Below are 19,180 nucleotides of genomic sequence, written 5' to 3'. Positions count from 1 at the left end.
GAATGTTTATAGCAGCAATGTCCACAATAGCCAAACTATGGAAAGAACCTAGATGTCCATCAACAGATGAATGGATCAAGAAGATGTGGTATATATGCACAATGTAATACTATGCAGCCATCAAAAGAAATGAAATCTTGCCATTTGCGACAACATGGATGGAACTAAAGCGTATCATGCTTAGCGAAATAAGTCAAGCAGAGAAAGACAACTATCATATGATCTCCCTGATATGAGGAAGTGGTGATGCAATATGGGGGCTTAAGTGGGTAGAAGAAGAATCAATGAAACAAGATGGAATTGGGAGGGAGACAAACCATAAGTGACTCTTAATCTCACAAAACAAACTGAGGGTTGCTGGGGGGAGGGGGTTGGGAGAAGGGGGTGGGATTATGGACATTGGGGAGGGTATGTGCTTTGGTGAGTGCTGTGAAGTGTGTAAACCTGGTGATTCACAGACCTGTACCCCTGGGGATAAAAATATATGTTTATAAAAAATAAAAAATTAAAAAAAAAAAGAAAATGGGGGTGCCTGGGTGGCTCAGTGGGTTAAAGCCTCTGCCTTTGGCTCGGGTCACGATCTCAGGGTCCTGGGATCGAGCCCCCCATGGGGCTCTCTGCTCAGCAGGGAGCCTGCTTCCCTTCCTCTCTCTCTGCCTGCCTCTCTGCCTACTTGTAATCTCTGTCAAATAAATAAAATATTTTTTAAAAAAAGCTTTTAAAAAGAGCTTAGAAATAATTTAACTCTCTGGGAGTTAAAACTAATCAGAGTTGACAGGGTTTAAATGTGATAATTTAGATATAAATTCTGCCCAGGCTGACCTGACAGTAAACTGAATGATATATTAACATATTTAGTGACAGTGTCGATTAAAAGGCCACATTTTTTTTTAAGATTTTATTTATTTATTTGATAGAGAGAGATCACAAGCAGATGGAGAGGCAGGCAGAGAGAGAGAGATGGAAGCAGGCTCCCTGTTGAGCAGAGAGCCTGACGCGGGACTCGATCCCAGGACCCTGAGATCATGGCCCGAGCCGAAGGCAGCGGCTCAACCCACTGAGCCACCCAGGCGCCCCGAAAGGCCACATTTTTAAAAAGGACTGGCCTGGGGGTGCCTGGCTGACTCACTCAGTAGAGCACGTGACTCTTGGTCTCTGGGCTGTGAGTTCAAACCTCATGTTGGGCATAGAGATTACTTTTTTAAAAAAAGCAAAATACAAAAAAACAACAAAAAAGAGGTCTTTAAAAAAATAATAAAAATAGGGGTGTCTGGGTGGCTCAGTCATTAAAAAGCGTCTGCCTTCAGCTCAGGGCATGATCTCAGGGTCCTGGCATAGAGCCCCACATCGGGCTCTGCTCAGCGGGAAGCCTGCTTCTCCCTCTCCCACTCCCCCTGCTTGTGTTCCCTCTCTTGCTGTGTCTCTATCAAATGAATAAATAAAAAATAATAAAAATAATAAAAAATAAAAATATTGGACTCTTAAATTTATGCACATTTTTTGTGTGAATAGCACTGCAATAAATATGATCCTGCATATAGGTTCCATTTTGGAGTAGAAGTGCCGGGAAATATTTCCAGAAGTAGAATTATTATGTCCAGAGGTAAGATACCACTACCAAATTGCTTTGGAATTTGTAAATTATACCACTAAACCACCATAGTGTGCCAGCTCCACCACAGCTTTCTTGTGTGAAGAACTATCAATTGAGAAATTTTGATGACAGACTGATTCAAAAAATATGAGAGATCATACTATGTCAGACATTGTGTTGAGAAAAATAGTATCATTATAGTACTCAGTATCTCTGCTAACCAGTAATGTTTGCATGTTTTATATATATATATATATATATATATATATATATATATATGCTTAACAATGTTTATTAACTATATATTTGCATTCATTGCATATTTATTGTTACAGATGAATGTTATCTCCCAGAGTTCATGTTAAAGTCCTTACTCCTTTTAATGAAAAGGAAAAAGTGACTCAAAAGACAAAATTACTGTTTTATGTTTGAGAAACTGAAACATCTTTCATTTGGTAAAATAATCCTAAATTTTGAGTAAAGTTAAGCAAAACAATGGCAAAATGAATATGAGTTTATGTTTCTAAAAAGGTAGTCTTTTTTCGGCATTTTGTCTCTCCTGGCTCAAATTCATGACCCCGAGATCATGCTCTACTGAGCCAGTCAGGCGCCCCTCCACACGTGTTTGTAATACCCTTTCACTGTGGACCTCCTGGTCTCTGTCAGCTCTTCCTAGCTTTCTGCTCCCATGGTCAGCATTACTATTATATCCCAATATTCAGTTCTCTTCTACCTAAGTTAGATTGCATTTCTCCCAGTGGCTTGAAATTACATCTGGCCATGACTTGCCTTGGCAAATGAAATATGAGTGGAAATGACCTGTGTAACCAACTCTCCAGCCCACTGTGGTAAGGGGTGGTGGGGAAGCACGAGGTAGTATACAAATGCCATGAAATCAAAACAATCTGGGATTCTGAGGCTGGAAAACAGCTGTCTGGAGAATAGCCAGGAAACACAGGAAACTTTGGGTGAGAGCAGGGTTTGGGGCTGTTTGTAATCACAGGATGACCTAATCTATCTTGACCAATCTCTCACTTTTCCTGGGCTCTCATATGGCTGCTTTGCGGCAATGATTAGCCTTAATCAAGATCCATGGGTGGCCTTCTCTGAAACCACGATTAAAAAAAACAGATGATTTTCCAGTTAAAAAAAAAAAAAGTAGAAATTTAAATGTTTCTTAACTTCAAGGATCTCAGGCATACATTTCCCTCTGGAAATATTTTGTCTTATCTTCAGTAAAGATAACCTAGGTGATAAAGATAAGTCTTCTTAACCCATTCTGAGTTGCCTATACCTTTTACTTTCAGTAAACAATCATGAGAGGTCAAGTCAATAACATATGTGTTCTGGCCTTCACCTCTTCTTGTGAAAAATCCAAGCTCTTATATATGTTTGAACATATTCTGATCTGGGGTAAACATGATAGCTATTGCCACCCAAAATTTCATGTGTATTTAGTAAGGAGTAGGATTTAGAGAGTCCATTTACATCTTACCTTTTAAATTTCAATGAAGCCCCTTGTAAACAGAACTAGTACTAAGTCCATGAGGCTCAGCATTACCGTGGCCTAAATCTGGGCTTCTAAACCTCAGCACTACTGACATTTTGGGCAGGGTAATTCTTTGCTGTTGAGAGCTGTCCTATGCACTGGAGATGTGGGGCAGGATCTCTGGTCTCTACCCACTTCCCTGCAAATAGTACACCCCAGTTACAACAACCAAAAACGTATCTGGACATTGCATTGTCCTCTGGGACGCAAAATCACCCCTATTCGAGAATTACTGGCCTAAAATGAAGGTATATGTTTACGATAGATATTGCCAATGATGATAATTTTAAAAGCGAAGTTTGTAAACAATTATCAAATCCATACTTAAGAACAGACACAGTGGATATTTGAATGAAAGCAATGGTCCTGCCATTCTTTATTTCTAACAATACTACGTATTTACAGAAGGAAAAGAATTGTACATTTTAAATTCTGATCATTACACAGATTTGTTGTTGCAACTGAATAATAAAAGAACAAATCTCTTAGTGACTTTTTAAAATAACTTCAATGTTCAAAGGTACACATGATGATATCATAAACTTTCCATAGCTGGAGTAAGCTCACTTCAAAATGAAAGACACCTAGCACCAGGAAAAGAAATGAAGCAACAAAGGATCTCTTAGGAGATCTGATCTGAAGCTCTGTTTATCATAGAGGCACTATCCAATTTTTTCAACCTACATTTTAGAAACTTGAGGAAAAAGCACATGAAGAAAATCTCTGTAGGTTTTTATTGGGTTAGAAGACTTTAGCTTTTAAAGAGTAACATGTGAATCAGTTTTTCCCTTTATAAGGCCTTGAAAAAAATGCATCTTGAGGTGATATAAAGAAAATGAGTGAAACTTTTTTGTTAGTAGTCAACAGCTTCAAATATTGGTTTTCATCCCCCTCCCCTTTATTGAGAAATAATTGACACAGATCAGTGTGTAAGGTTTAAGGTGTACAGTATGATGGTTTGGTCTGTGGTTTTCCCTTTTTAAAACAATTAATTATAAATTCCTTTTTATAAAAGGTTAAAGGCACAGTGAAACAATGAATATTTGCACTTCACCATTTTAGAACTCAAAATAATTCAGAAGGCAAAATAATTCAGGTGGCCAGCACCTCATTTGTCCTGTAGGTGGCAAAATTATCCTAAGAGGAATCCAGGGAGAGGCTGCAGATTTGCTGCACTGAGGTTAATAGTGGTAGATGACTTTTTCAAGCTTTACTTAAAAGCCAGGTTTTAAAGTTTTGAAGTTTTTTCAAGTTTTACAGATTTAAGAATGCCTTTTGTGTAGCTCTGAACTAACGAAGACTTATTTTCTGGATAGTCAGTACTCAAACTCAGAAATACACTGTTTTATTTTTTAGGGATTAGATTTTCAATCTGATTATCTCTGAAAAATTCCTCTCTTTTTGCACTTGTTGTCCAGCGGGTTTTGCTTTATTGGATAACCCATCCAAATTGCAGGACAAGAGCTTGTAAAACTAAAAATCTGTTTTTACTTGTCTGCAGCTGTGAAAAGCAAGCTTGAAACCAGTTATCTAAAAGGCAGGGAATAAGGCTCTCTGAGAGTGGTGGTAGAGTCATCAGGATAGCATGTGCAAATTGCCCAGCCAGTGCCCAGACCTTAGTGAGTTCACAATAAAGAGTTGTGACGATGATTATGATTCAGCCAAAATTAATTATAAGCTATGACCTTACCCTTGCTTTAAGAAAAATGTTTTTTCAGATTTCATCTGGGTTTACCTTTTTCTAAATACTTCACAGTGGATGGCAGAATAGTAATCAAGTCTTTAAAGAAGGAAAGGATAATTTGGATAATTTATTATAAAAAATTAGGGGCACCGTGACTATGACTATATTTATGTGTAAGGAACTAAGTTCATAAATGATGACAATTAAAAAGCTAACTACGGCCAACTATTTTATCCTCAGTTGTTATCACTAGTCTTCATAGCTTCCTTTGCTTGCTTACACTACAGAGACGTCATTCTGCATCCTGGATGTGTCATTAAAGAGCCAGACATGAAAAATAGAGCCATCAGATAATCACTAGTAGCAAGCACTGACTATACAGTTACTCGAAGAACAAAGACTAAATAGGGGTTAGAAGGGAGAGAGTATAGTATGTTATACCAGTATGTTCTGGAAACGCTGACATTGTATGACTTCTGAAAACAAAGAATGGGAAAGGCAAATGGAAAAATTTTAATTGTTTCAGTTATCAAATTGGTGGTGATTGTATTAGCATTGTTATTCTGAGGCTGCTGCATGTGTAAGGTAAGTAAAGGAAATGAGTAATTGTGGGATATTCTAACTCTATCATGCCCTATATAGATCCTTGAAAACCAGGATTCTCAGTATAGAAAATGGAAATACAGTTGTATTAGAAGCATTAAGAAAAACTGTGTAGTACTCAATTTGATTTGGAAGTTTCACAATAAACTCACGTGTTTTATTGTACTAAAAAATAGAGATTTCCTAGCACTCTCCTAGAAACAGTGGCCAATCTAACAGCAATGAGCATTCTCAGAGCCCTGATGATGGTTTTGAAATACCATTTCTTACTGAAAGTAACCAGGCTTCTTAGAGAAATGGCTCATTCCATGTCTGGGGCAGGAAACACACCAAGTTGAGCCTGGAATATCTTGTCTTCCAGATAGCAAGGAAGGTAATAAAGACAGTTAGTGTAGTGTCAAAATGACTCAGAGGCAACTTGGTAAGGCTCCCAATGGCAAAAGATGGGGACAATTTGAACTTAAATAAGGTAATATTTGAAATGGGTTGAAGCCTATCAAATATGTTTGAAGCCATGAGTTCGTAACACTGAAAAAAAGTGATCTCTGGAAGGTAATTGGAAACAAGTTTATTATCTTATCTTGAAAATTAGTCAATGAGAGGAAAATACAAATATTTAGTTTCCCTTTCTTATACAAACTTGACCAGTGGTAAGCCAAATAGTGGATGTGGGGAAACATCTCTTTATTTTCTAACTAATAAATGAAAGAGAAATGATAGAATTAGAATATCCTCCAACTCACAATAAATCAGTGAGTGGATCTAGGCATTGAGTGTCAACTTCAGCAGACATCACAAATAGAGAGAACCAGACATTGTGTACCCTCTGGTGAAAGAACAACACCATAACCTATAGTCTTGACAAAAAGGACTGAACCTGAGTCTATTCAAACATCTAGATCCATGTGTCAACATCCAGAGGAAAGAGGAACATGCTGAGTAGTCAGCAAAATACAGCAAAAATACAGATTGTGGGAAACTCTATAGGTCATGAGATGAAGTTCTTCAGTAAATTCTAAGGAAAAGAAAGAAGGGAGAACCTATAGGTTAAAAAGATATAAGAGATGTAGCCAATAAAACAATTTTAAATAGATTAAGATTAAAATATAGTGTGCAAAGATACACACTTGGGTAATAATAAAGAAATGCAAGGAGGTGATTACAATGGGTATCACTGTAGTGGTTACTTCTGTGGAATTGGGGAAGATGGTTGATAAATGTGACTGGACACACAGAGGATAACCACGTCGCTGTCAGAGTTCTAAAACAGTGTTTCCTTATAATGATGTAAAAAGCTACATTTTGTTTGGTTTTCAGTATTTATGTTTTGTATTTTTTCTAAAGGAAAAGAAGTAAAAAAAATCAAAGCCCTTAGGGTTTTCCACTAAAAATTATGGATGTGAACACTTCTATTATAAATATCAGGTTCTTAAGAAACTGCCTACCTTGTAGAAATAGTTCTAAATAATAAGCTACAAATATTTGAAAAATATAATATTAGATTCTTACTGTGCATAGTTATAAAATTCAAAGAATTAAGTATACATTCCTAACACAAAATTTATTTTGTTACAGTATTATGTTTTACAATGTGGTTAAGTGGACTTTGTTGACTTCCAAAATTTTCCTTATCTACTCTAATATAAGGCTACTCATATTATCCTATTAGAGATTAGATGTGCACTAGAACAGATTCTGTATTTCCTTGAATGTCCACACTTGGTTTTATTCTCCATCTTTTTACATAGAACAAAGATTAGTTATCTTGCTCAACCATGATAGCAGATATTAACATGTAACATTACACACAGTATCATTCAATTTGCAAATAAAGACCCTTCACCCACATATCCTGCCCTATGTTCTCTTCCATATACTAATGGCTGATGGAGACTACTTTTTGTTAAGTTTCTAAAAAACTCAAGAATGTAAAAACAGATGTAAGCCATCAAAATGAAAGCAGTTTTAAAACGCAATATAACAAGAACCATGGACAAATGTATAACTGTGTTGTACATTTTCACCCATCGAACATTGACAATTCCCCTCCACTTGTTCAAGCAGCATCTTAACAAATGGTGCAAGTGTATGGTCTCCTTCTCTTTCCTTTTAATAAAATTATGTGGTGTTTGAATGATTCACATATTCCAGAAGTGACCGGTCTAAGACCCTTCGGATAAGAGCTTCTTCAATTATATTAAAATCCTACAATAAAGAAAAATAATTAGAAACATAATCAGAAATGATAGTTTTCCGCAACTGGAGGATAAAGGTCAAGGCAGTGCCTCATCCGGTGGGAAGTAGAGCCCTGAATTTAGCGACCAATCCAAGTTTCTACAAAAACTATCATAAATACCCAAGACTTCTGTTCTGGGGCTAGTGCATTTTCTATTTAATTTTACTGCCTAATAACTAACTCGTTATTGTCACAGTAAAATAGTCTTGATTTGGAATTTAAATTAGTAATTTTAGTCAACATTAGAAATGGCAGTTACAGTGCTATGTTCCAAATAAACATGTAATACAGAGTAAAGTCAAGACATTGCTGCAGAATTCACCAATCTCAGGAGTACTACTGAGTATCTATTTCTGAAAAATATGTTGAACACAAAACTCTCTTTCTCCCTGCCTCCCTATGGCCAAAATGGCTTTCAAAACTTTAAGTCAGCACATTCTGTAAATAAAACAAAAACTATTAAGAGCCCTATTCTCTGCAATCCACCTCCTCTTCTGCAATAAATCGAACAAATAGAAAAAAATAAAATCCCTTTTGGAAATCCATTCTGAAACATAAAAGCATAAAGGTAAATCAACAAAATCCAAAGGGAAGCCATAAAGCCCAGGAGAGCACAAGATCTGGAGTAAATGCTGGCTTTTTCGTAGGCAAATATTAACCTTTGAGCTTAAGAGGTTTCATGCTAAGTGAGGACAGTGACACAACACTCACTTCACAGAAGCTGCTGTAAGGAATAAAATAAGACACTATACTTAAGGTGCGCAGTCTAGTACCCAGTAGCTTGGGAAACCAAAAGTCCAAACAAACAATATGGCTTCCACCTCACTGCCACATCCAAGTGGCAACCAGTTTTGAGTGGGCTAAAAGGACTCTCATCAAAGTTGCTTCCTCCTGACCAGTCCTGGATCATACTTTGGAAAATCCTGAGAAGAATGGAGAGAACATAATAGCTGGGACAGATATGAAATCAACCTGGTTTTTAGAACATCTCATGGAGTGAAGGTAGAGGAAGCCCTACGAGGTTGTAAAAAATGAGAACCTAGAGACCAGAACAAGCCTCTGCTGAGTCTGTGTGTGGTTCAGGTTCCCAGAAAAGATATTGTTTGAGCATTGGAGCCTGTGTTGTGGCGCCTGCTCGGCTCCTCAAGTGATCCTAGTACCTCCATTTACCCTCACCCCTTTTCCAGGTGGCCTAATGTCCTTGCCCAAACCGTGCACATCACTTTACGTGCACTGTCACATTTAATTCTCAACAAGAGCTCTGGGGCTGAAGTGCTTTTCCTCTCCTCACTTCACACATGAACAGACAGGTTCCGTGGTTAAGTACCTTGCCCACAGTCACAGAGCTGTGACCGAGACGAGCTGTTACTCAAACCCAGGTCAGAACCCACGCTCCTTGTGTTCAATCTGGATACAGGGGGCAGATCAGAAAGCAAGGAGACATTTTCAAGGGATAATCTTCAACAATTATTAAATTCTATCTTGAAATTGCGTAAAAAGACAGCAGTCAAAAATCATGTGAAAATTACATGCAAAGTTAAATTTAGCTCTTAACACTTCATGTATTTAGATAGCGGTGACAATAATAATGCACTACTTCACAACATGGCTATGAGGGATTTTCCTTCCAAAATAGGCAATACCCCTTTGCTCAAAGGGACTCAGGAGAAAACACATTACCCTCACATGGCAACACATGGAGCAAAGCAGAACAAAGGCTACATTAACTTTTCACTTGTTATTCTCATTCCTGATCATGGGAAATACAGTCATAAGTTATAACTATTCATACTACATCAAACTTTTCTTCTATCCTAAAAAAACAAAACAAAATAAAACCTACGTTAGAGCTATTCATACTACATCTAACTTTTCCTCTATCTTAAAAAAAAACATCTTGGGTTGGGGGAGGGAGCATGGGAGGAAAAGGCGTCAAAAGGCACAAACTTCCCCTTGTAAGTTAAATAAATACTGGGGATGTAATGTACTACATGAGGACTATAGTTAACACTAATGTATGGCATGTTTGAAAGCTGATAAGAGAGTCAATCCTAAAAATTCTCATCACAAAGAAAAAAAAATTTGGTATCTTTAGGAGATGATGGATGTTACATTATTGTGGTGATAATGTCACACTACGTAAGTCAAGCCATTATACCATGTACCTTCAACTTACACAGTGCGACATGTCAATTATTTCTCAATAAAACAGAAAAATGGTTAATATAATGAGATTGGCCATTAGTTGGTAGTTACTGATGGGTAGTTACTGATACATGGGGGTCCGTGGTACTATGTTGTCTGCTTTTGTATACATTTATGATTTTTTTTTAAAGATTTTATTTATTTATTTGACAGAGAGAAATTACAAGTACACTGAGAGGCAGGCAGAGAGAGAGAGAAGGAAGCAGGCTCCCTGCTGAGCAGAGAGCCCGATGCGGGACTCGATCCCAGGACCCTGAGATCATGACCTGAGCCGAAGGCAGCAGCTTAACCCACTGAGCCACCCAGGCGCCCCACATTTATGATTTTTCATAATACAATTTTTTCAGTTTAAAAACATTCAGTAGACACGAGTTTTGTGTCTCATGTAATTTAAATTAAAAATGAGGCTTGTATGTCTTACTACACTGATAATGCCGTATCTGTTTTTAGCCATTCAATGCAGTATAATAGCAAGATGCAGAACAAACTCTGAGCCATTTTGTTACTGATGTGATTTCATCTCATCTCAGCTACCTAAGTTTTCAACTTCATAAAAATTACAACTATATATAGGGACGGGCCTAGACTAGAAATTAAAATAATTTGAAAGTGAAATCTAGTACCTTATACAATCACTAATTACCCAGATCACAAAGATAATAATTTTGTCTAAGGCAGATGAGATCAATAGTCAAGTTTATAAACATTGTATTTTTATAATTACTTGCTTAATGCTAATACTTAACTTCAGGTCTATACATATTTTTTTCTGCTGTAATTTTATTCACTTGGATTTAAAAAGGTAAGCTTAATGCACAACAAACAGAAACAAAATGTAAAAGTAAAATAATATACTTACTATGAAATCATCATAAAACAAAGTGTGATTGACTTGCAGATGTCTTATTAAACTGCCATTAAAGCTGCCTGGATTCTCATTAGGTAGTAAGCGGCAAAGTGGACAGAACTGGAAATAAAGAAAATCAGGAGTTCAAGAAAGAATTTAAAATAATCAGTGTCGGAATTAAAAAATTAAATAACCACTCAACAAAATGAAGTTTAACTTTATGAATCTACTGGCCATTTCTCAGCATAATATTTAAAAACCGTAAATATTAACAATATTAACCAAATAAAATTGCATTTATTTCTTCATATGCATTTCCTGTACTTAACAGTATAGCTATTTATTTCATATTCATCAATCTATTATTATATAACAGTATAGCTATTTATTTCATATTCATCAATCTATTATTTAACTAATATTGCAGTTAGTAGATGTACTATAACTTACTTAATTAGTTGCCACCTTTTTAAAATACTTAATGGCTTTAAAAAATAATCTTTTTAATTTTCAAGTATTTATAAACTCAGGAGAAATTACAAAAATAATGCAAGATTTCCCATGACTCCATCATTCAGCTTCCTCAGTGCTAATACTTTGTAAGTGCAGTACTTTACTGAAACCAGGAAATTAGCAATTGACTAGACTACAAACCTTATTTAGATCTCACCAGTTTTTGCATGAACTCCATTTTTTTGGGTGTATGTGACGAAAGACTCTGGGCACCTGGGTGGCTCAGTCGGTTAACTGTCTGCCTTGGACTCAGGTCATGATATCTGGGTCCTAGGATCAAGCTCCATGTTGGGCTCCTTCCTTGGTGGGGAATCTGCTTCTCCCTCTCCCCCTGCCCCTACCTCACATGCACCTGTGCTCTCTCTCACTAATAAATAAAATCTTTAAAAAAATATATACTACTTTATTACTTTTTTTTTTTTTTTACTGCTTTATTACATATTAACCTAGGGTTTTAAAAATTCTATTTCTTCATATTTTCCTCTTTTAGAATATGAGATGCAGCACCATTACTGATAGCCAGGTGTGTGTTAGGCATCAAATTAGGGGGTATTCTCATCTCATTCTCACAACAATCTAGTGAATTATCCTATTTCTTTCATGAGCCCAATCTCAGAAAGAAAAAATTAGCTTAAATTTATACCACTGTATATCCGAACTGGGATCTAGGCCTCCTAATAGACAATTCAACATTCTTTTCATATTATAATAGAGCTTAATTTATCTGTCTGGATGGTAACATCTCTCTTTAAATTTAAAAGAGGCTTTCTTGTAATTCTTATTGTTTTATAGTGGTCTCAGTTTCGGTATCAGTTACCTAAACATAGTTCAACTTCCCAATCTTGCTTTACTCCATTAATCTTTGTCTTATTTTGAATAGAATCACATCATTTAAGTTACTCCTGCTTTATAGTCACTTACGATTTTCTAAAGCTCTAGCTATCTCAGTTACTTGCCAACACTGGCTATCTCCAAGATAGTACTTAATCTACCCTGAGATCCCCAGGTGGTAATGAGAACATAGCTGAGACCAAGAAATATTTTAACAAAAAAGCAACATCAATTTTTTTGTGATGTGACGGAAGGGACACTAGAATAGAAATTTGTTCACTCAGTACTCTTTAGGGTGCCCTCTACTATATGCTGCGCACCTGGAATATGGAAACCAGTGAAGACACAGTTGTGTTGCATGACCTGTGAAGTCAGAAAGCCTTCGAATCCCAGCACCAGCTCTTACCAGCTGTGTGACTGACTTCAGCACATGAACTTCTCTCTTGGGTCAAGTGGAGATACCACCACCTAACTTGGAGAGTCGTTAGGATGTTTAGAGAGAATGTCCTCTATATGCCCGGTACATACTAGGCCTTTAATAAACACCATGTGTTTACTACTGTTTGATCCTTGTTTCTGAAGAGCTGGAGCTCCATGAGGGAAGAAAGTTCATGTGTCCTGTTCACTCCTGCATTCCTAGGACCAGGAAAATAGTTTCCAATTTCATCTCTGCCTCTCACTGACTTGGCCTCGGCAAGTCCTTAATCTTAACCTGCAACAGGAGACTTAACTCTGCTTTGCAGAGCTGTTTGTATATTTAAAAGATGCCATTTAACATTATGAAGCTCAGTGATTCTATTAGCTCAGTCCTTGGCACAAATCATAAATGGTTGCTATTGTTATCATGTAAGAAGATACTTTCAATACTGCATAGCAAGTGCTATACCCAAGATGTTACACCATATATTCAAATGTTATTCTCAAAAAGGCAGTTCAAGACCTAAAAAAGGAATCATGAATTTTGCCCAGGAAATCAGGAAAGGCGTCAGCCAAGCTGCTGGTAACTGAAACGAGTCTTGCAGAATGAGCCAGCAATGCCAGAGTGAGAAGCATCACAGGCAGAGAAATTAAAGTGGGAAAAGGACAGGCCTGCTTAGGGCATGGGAAAAGCTCTGGGAAGCTGAAGGCACGGCATATTGGGGGAAGTGGTAGGGGACAAGTTTGGAAGGATAAGTTGGAACCAGTTCTGCTCAACAGATATTTGAGCACCTATTATGGTTTCCGGAGGACCCATGACAAGAGTCAGAGGAACAGGGACACCTGGGTGGCTCAGTTGGTTGGACGACTGCCTTTGGCTCAGGTCATGATCCTGGAGTCCCGCATCGGGCTCCCAGCTCCACGGAGAGTCTGCTTCTCTCTCTGACCTTCTCCTCGCTCATGCTCTCTCTGTCTCTCTCTCAAATAAATAAAATAAAATCTTAAAAAAAAAAAGTCAGAGGAACAGAGATGCTAAGCCCCGATCCAACTATTAAGGAGATTCCAGATCTAGATAAAGAGAAAGATACAGAAAATCTGGAACTTTAAGCCAAGTAGTTTTTGTTTTCAGTCTGATGTTGACAGGAGGTAGTGGAGACTTCGATCTTATGCTGTACATAGTATTTAGTTGTATAACTCAAGAGATTTCTTCCAGAAGGACACTGGAAAACAACAGGTGACTATCTGTACTACTCTAAGGATTTATTTTGTGTCCTAAATCGAGGGATCTGACCTGAGGGAGGAGTAAGAAATGGTAAGAGACTGACTAATCATCGCCAAGTACCTAAGTGTTCACCTACATTCTCGCTAACATTGCCAATTTGCTACCATCAGCTCATCCTTTATCATGTGCCTCCACTCAATGCTCCCAAGGCCATGATACTCATATTAGGAATCAATTAGTGCACAGTGTATAGTCAAAGGATGCTGACCTCACCTCAGTATGGACTTTATCTGGTGGTGAACTCCACAGGTGAGAATAGCTACCATACCAGAAGTTACCACCAACTTCAATCCTTCAAAATATTTATTACAAGGAAAACCCAGTTCTATCTATAGTTTAGATTAACCTTCACAGCAACTATCTAATGGCTAGTGCCATTTCGGGAAGAAATTCAAAATTCCTAAATCCAAAAAAAGAGAAAGAGACATGCGCTAAAATAATTACAGGCAAATATGTAACCAAAATTAAGGTACCAGATTGCACATCTAATTTAGCAAGAGTCTGAAAGCAAATTTAATAAAGATTTTTCTTCCTTCCAAAACATTTATGCACATATACTCCCACAGCCTAGTCGACTCACAGATATTCTAAATACCCACAGAAATAAACCACTGTGGGGCAGGTGGCTCAGGCTCTAGTCACCATAGTTTATGTTCCAAACCAATAAGTCCTGTCCCTTCCCTTAAGAAATGAATCTTGGGAGCAAGGCAGAAAATAAGAGACTATTGGAACACTTGAATCTGGGTGAATGGAATTATGTTTTTCTTCAGTATTTTCTTTTTCATTATCACTATAGCCACCCATGCGCTAGGTTCTCTGCCAAGAGGTGGGCAGGCAATGTTGAACAAGGAAGTTGAGTTCCATGACTTCATGTACCTGACAGCTTATAAGGAGAGACAGACGTGAAATGAACACATAATTACAAATTGTGATAAATGAGAAAAAAAGAGGGGAGGAAAGCAAGAGCTGAAAGTAACTTGAACATCATGGAGGGCTTCCCTGAGAAGAAAGATTTCAGCAGAGTTCTAAAGGATGAATAGGAGCCAACCACTGAAAGAAAGAACACTCTACGGAGAGAACAGCCAGAAACAGTGGCTCTTGCTGAAACAGCTTCTCTCTCTAAAACAAAATACCAAATTTCCCTCAAAAGTGGTCTCTCAATTTAATCTGAAGCATGCTGCTTATGTCACTGGTCTCCTGTGAGTTTAATATTCCACAGACACAAATTTTCAAAAAATAAAACATGGCAGGGGTGCCTGGGTGGCTCAGTAGGTTAATGAGTTTCGGCTCAGGTCATGATCTCGGGATCCTGGGATGAAGCACAGAGTAGCCTCAGAGCTCAGGGAGGGAGCGGTCTGCTTCTCCCTCTCCCTCTGCCTGCCCCTCTATAACACCCCCCACTCCCATGAACATTCTCTCACTCTCTAATAAACAGATGAATCTTTAAAAAAATAAAACATGACAGAAATAATTACTATGTGACAGAAAGGAGCTGTGGGTTCTTAAAGCTGCATTTAAGAAAAGTCAAAATTCCTTCATGTTCTTAACCTGTTACCCCAGTTGTGAGCAGCTCAGAAAAGATTAGTTGCTCAGGGTTTGACCTCAGAATTACCTAATTTTATCTAGAAGGCAAAATCACTTGCTCAAATCTCTAACTGTCATGAAACTTCTTACACTAGATTAATTCAGATGAGGTCAATGATCTTATCTGCTAGCAATCCCAACAACCCAGCCCCTCAGAGCAATAATTCCTGGCTAACTTCCACACCAATCCACAATTAGCCTTGGATCTAGAACTTCTCTTGGGGTGTTTTTGCCAACATGTCCCCGCTGGGCATCCCTAAGCATGCGGACCCCAAATATGCCACAGTATCTACTTCCAGCATTTTCATAATCAAAGCACATATCCTGAATTCTAGTGGTTCCAGATCCTTCAGAGTGACACGTGGCTCAAGTTTCTACTCAAGGATGAAACATTAGCAGGAAAACTGAAGGTTTTCTGTTCTAGAGACCACCTCTAGACAGCCCTCATGTATTACAGAACCACAGATTTTGTGAGCAATCTGCTCTTGCCGCAAGGCCATGACAGTATCCTGGTCTTTTGAAATTCACCATTTCACTCCCCTACCTTTCCAGCTTGGGTTCCCCAGCTGCAAGAGTACACGGCTTTTCCTCAAAATCTCCTCTAGTCTTGGTTTTATGTAGTTGCTAAAGTGGTAGTAGCCCACCATTAACTCCTGACTCATTCACTGCTACCCTGTGAAAAGGGCATCATTATCATCACCCCCATTCTACAAATGATGAAACAGAGGCAAAGACACTGGCATTGCTACCAAAGTTTATCCCCTCCAAAGACTAGGTTTTTGACTATTAATTCTATGGGCAAACCGATTCCACCATTCTTGGTTTATTTCTTCCCTCAGATCCACTTTCTTCAGTGTCCTCTATCACCTTTAAATCAAGGAAGACCTAACCTTCATTGGCCACCTTCAATCTGATGGTCAAACTGAGCAGCACGGGAACTGGGATTCCTGCTGGAACAGGTGCACAGTACCAATGGCCAGCCCAGTACCTGACCTGCCCCAGAGTGCGGTTGCCATGAAACCCAAGACCACAGTCCCAAGCAGCTGGTGTTCTTCCAGCCAGAGCAGCACCTGGGTCCTAGTGGTTAGGGCTCAGGTTTTCTGGCTAATACCTTCTTAGGATTGCTAGGAGACAAAGGAGCACTTAGAACTCAGTTAAGTGGTCACTATTATTATGCCATTCTAACGCTTTCTTCTAACTTCCTCTAGCTCCCCAGGGACCTGTCATAAAACAGCTCTGTAATCCAGTTCCTCCCACAGAGCAACTACAGCAGTAGAAGCCCATGATAATCTCTCTTGCTCTCCCAACCCACATCAAGCCATTCCAAGAACCGAAACCCCTAAAACATTAGGATTAGTAACACATTCTTTTGACTGTACCATGTGGCTTTTCTTGGGAACTTTCTAGTAGAGCACAGGGGTTCACCATGCTTAGGGGCTAGACTACTGTGTTCAGACTGGCTCAGCTATTTTCCAGCTGTGTGAATTTATAAGACTTAATTAACTTCTCTGAGCCTCAATTTATCATTTGTAAAATGGAAGCAATCACACCTCTCTTCTAGGACTGTGAGAACTATCCTTGTTGGTAAATTATCTATCTAGTAGAGTAACTATGTTTCACTCTCATCACTTTCCAAGAGGATTTTATAGAAAAAGAAAATCCTTAATACTCAAATTAAAAAAAAACCTCATATCTATACTAACGAAACACATACACATATGTCTTTGTATACAGACATATACACATACATACATATATACAAATATATACGTGTACATATTTATAACATAAAACATTTTCTATCTCCTAAGGCTTTATTTTAATTTTAAAATTAATATACCCAGTATCAGCCGGGTTAAGATGAAAGTGGTTTACTCCTAAACTACAGACACAAATATAAATTGACACAACCTTTTTGGAATGCATTTAGAAGTGTATTTCAAAAGCTATTAAAAAGTTTGCAGTTTCTTGGTCCAGAAGATAAATCTAAGGAATTTCCTCTTGGGGGAAAAAAATCCAACAGAAGGAAAAGTTCAAATGTACAAAATGAATTAAAATCCTAAAATTGGTAACAAGTGTACAAAAAATAGTAATGGTTAAGTAAATGAGGATGTACCCAGAACCACCCTGCCTTCCTTCACAACTATACAAAAATGAAAATTCTCAAAGCCACACTGCAAAGTAGAACTAAAATGCCAGGCTGAAAAGAAAAAAAAAGGAAGCATCACAATGAACTAGGAAATGATGAACAGTATGTATGGGTAAATACTCAGACTATGAAATAAAACAATAAACTAAGGTGAGTAACTTTCTACTTTTCATTTCTAATAAACTGTCATGTTATCCCTATTTGTATTATTATTTTTCAAAGATTTTGTTTATTTTTTTGACAGAGATCACAGGTAGGCAGAGAGGCAGGCAGAGAGAGAAGGGGAATATATATATGTGTACATATTTATAACATAAATATGCTGAGCAGAGAGCCCGATGTGGGGCTCCATCCCAGGACCCTGGGATCATGACCTGAGCCAAAGACAGAGGCTTTAACCCACTGAGCCACCCAGACGCTCCCCTATTTGTATTATTAAAAAATGTTTTTTACTTAAAATGTGACCAAGGTTAGTATACTTAAGTTGGATCTAAGCTATGTATTTTGGATCTTCTTAGTTGATGATGCCCGTAATTATGTGTAAGAGAGAATGTCTAAGTTCATAAATGAAAGAACGACTTCACATTAGTAATTCTTGCCACTTTCAATTCAACCCCTTCGCAAATCATTAACAGTCTCGGAATTATCACAACCTTGACATAAACTATCCTTTAGAACTATGAGTAGAAGCCTACTCAATGATTTCTAGTATATATTACACGTAGACATTACAGAAATGTCTAGTAATGGAATTCCTTACCACAGACCTCCTTTCTGATCTGTGATGAGTAATACAGTGATCCAGCAAGCTCTCTTCTTCCAACTCCCTCTGACAAAATGGACACACACACCTGGAAATCGCACAGAATACAAAACTTACTGACATTGTCGGCATTTAACTAAAGGTAAAGAATAGAATGCACGCAGATCTAGTTCCCAGGCCTCGTTCTTTCTGATTTGACATTACTTTTCCATTCTGATAATGGGCAGGTGCCCACGTTTTTTCTCGTGAGAAAATTAAGTATCCCCCTAGGGACAGGACAGAGAAACAGTTAAATAAACTGAACATGAAGCACTTCATTCTCTTCGAAAGAGAAGCGCAGACCGAGCTCCCACTGACTGAGAAACTCGGGCATCACATCACCCAGATGTCCCTGGGTTACTTTTTCTGTTTCTTTTTTTCCCTCCCTTTCCTAATTCAGGTCACACAACTGGGTGTTACTTGTTCTCCAGCTTCACCAAGCATCTGTAACTACCGCGGTAGTTAAGGAGTATTTGTCCCTTACACTATGCTGTCCACTACAGGAGGCTGTAGCCATGTATGTCTACTGGTACTTGAAATGTGGCTACTGAAATTGAGTTATGCTGGAAGTACAGAATGCACAATGAGTTTCAGAGGCTTAATATTAAAAAAGGAGTAAAATATCTCAATAATGTTGATATCGATTACATTTTCAAATGATTGTATTTAAGCTATCCAGTTAAATAAAAATACTAAAAATTAATTTCACTGCTTCTTTTTACTTTTTTAGTGTGGCTATGGGAAAATATGAAATTACCTATCTGTTCTATTGGACAGTGCTGCCTTAAACTCTTAGGGACAATATGGAGGCTTGGAATTTTTTGCTCACTTTCCATCATAGACACAAACTCTTGTTCCCTGACACTTGTACTCCAGATAAGCTG

General features: G+C 37.9%; 1 protein-coding gene across 1 annotated transcript in view; it reads right to left on the bottom strand.

Annotated features, from left to right (window-relative positions):
- Positions 1 to 3,495: 3,495 nt before the first annotated feature.
- Positions 3,496 to 19,180, bottom strand: part of RNF125 (ring finger protein 125) — a 35,608-nt gene continuing 19,923 nt past the window's right edge. The window contains exons 4-6 of the mRNA XM_059409410.1: positions 18,255 to 18,345; positions 10,731 to 10,838; positions 3,496 to 7,635 (exon numbers count right to left, since the gene is read on the bottom strand). Of these exons, the coding sequence (XP_059265393.1) occupies positions 7,549 to 7,635; positions 10,731 to 10,838; positions 18,255 to 18,345 (286 nt within the window). The 3' untranslated portion in view covers positions 3,496 to 7,548. The remainder of the gene's footprint in view (positions 7,636 to 10,730; positions 10,839 to 18,254; positions 18,346 to 19,180) is intronic.

Source organism: Mustela nigripes, chromosome 8 (genome assembly GCF_022355385.1).
Source record: "Mustela nigripes isolate SB6536 chromosome 8, MUSNIG.SB6536, whole genome shotgun sequence".
Classification (NCBI taxonomy): domain Eukaryota; kingdom Metazoa; phylum Chordata; class Mammalia; order Carnivora; family Mustelidae; genus Mustela; species Mustela nigripes.
This window is presented reverse-complemented; position numbering and strand designations above follow the sequence as displayed.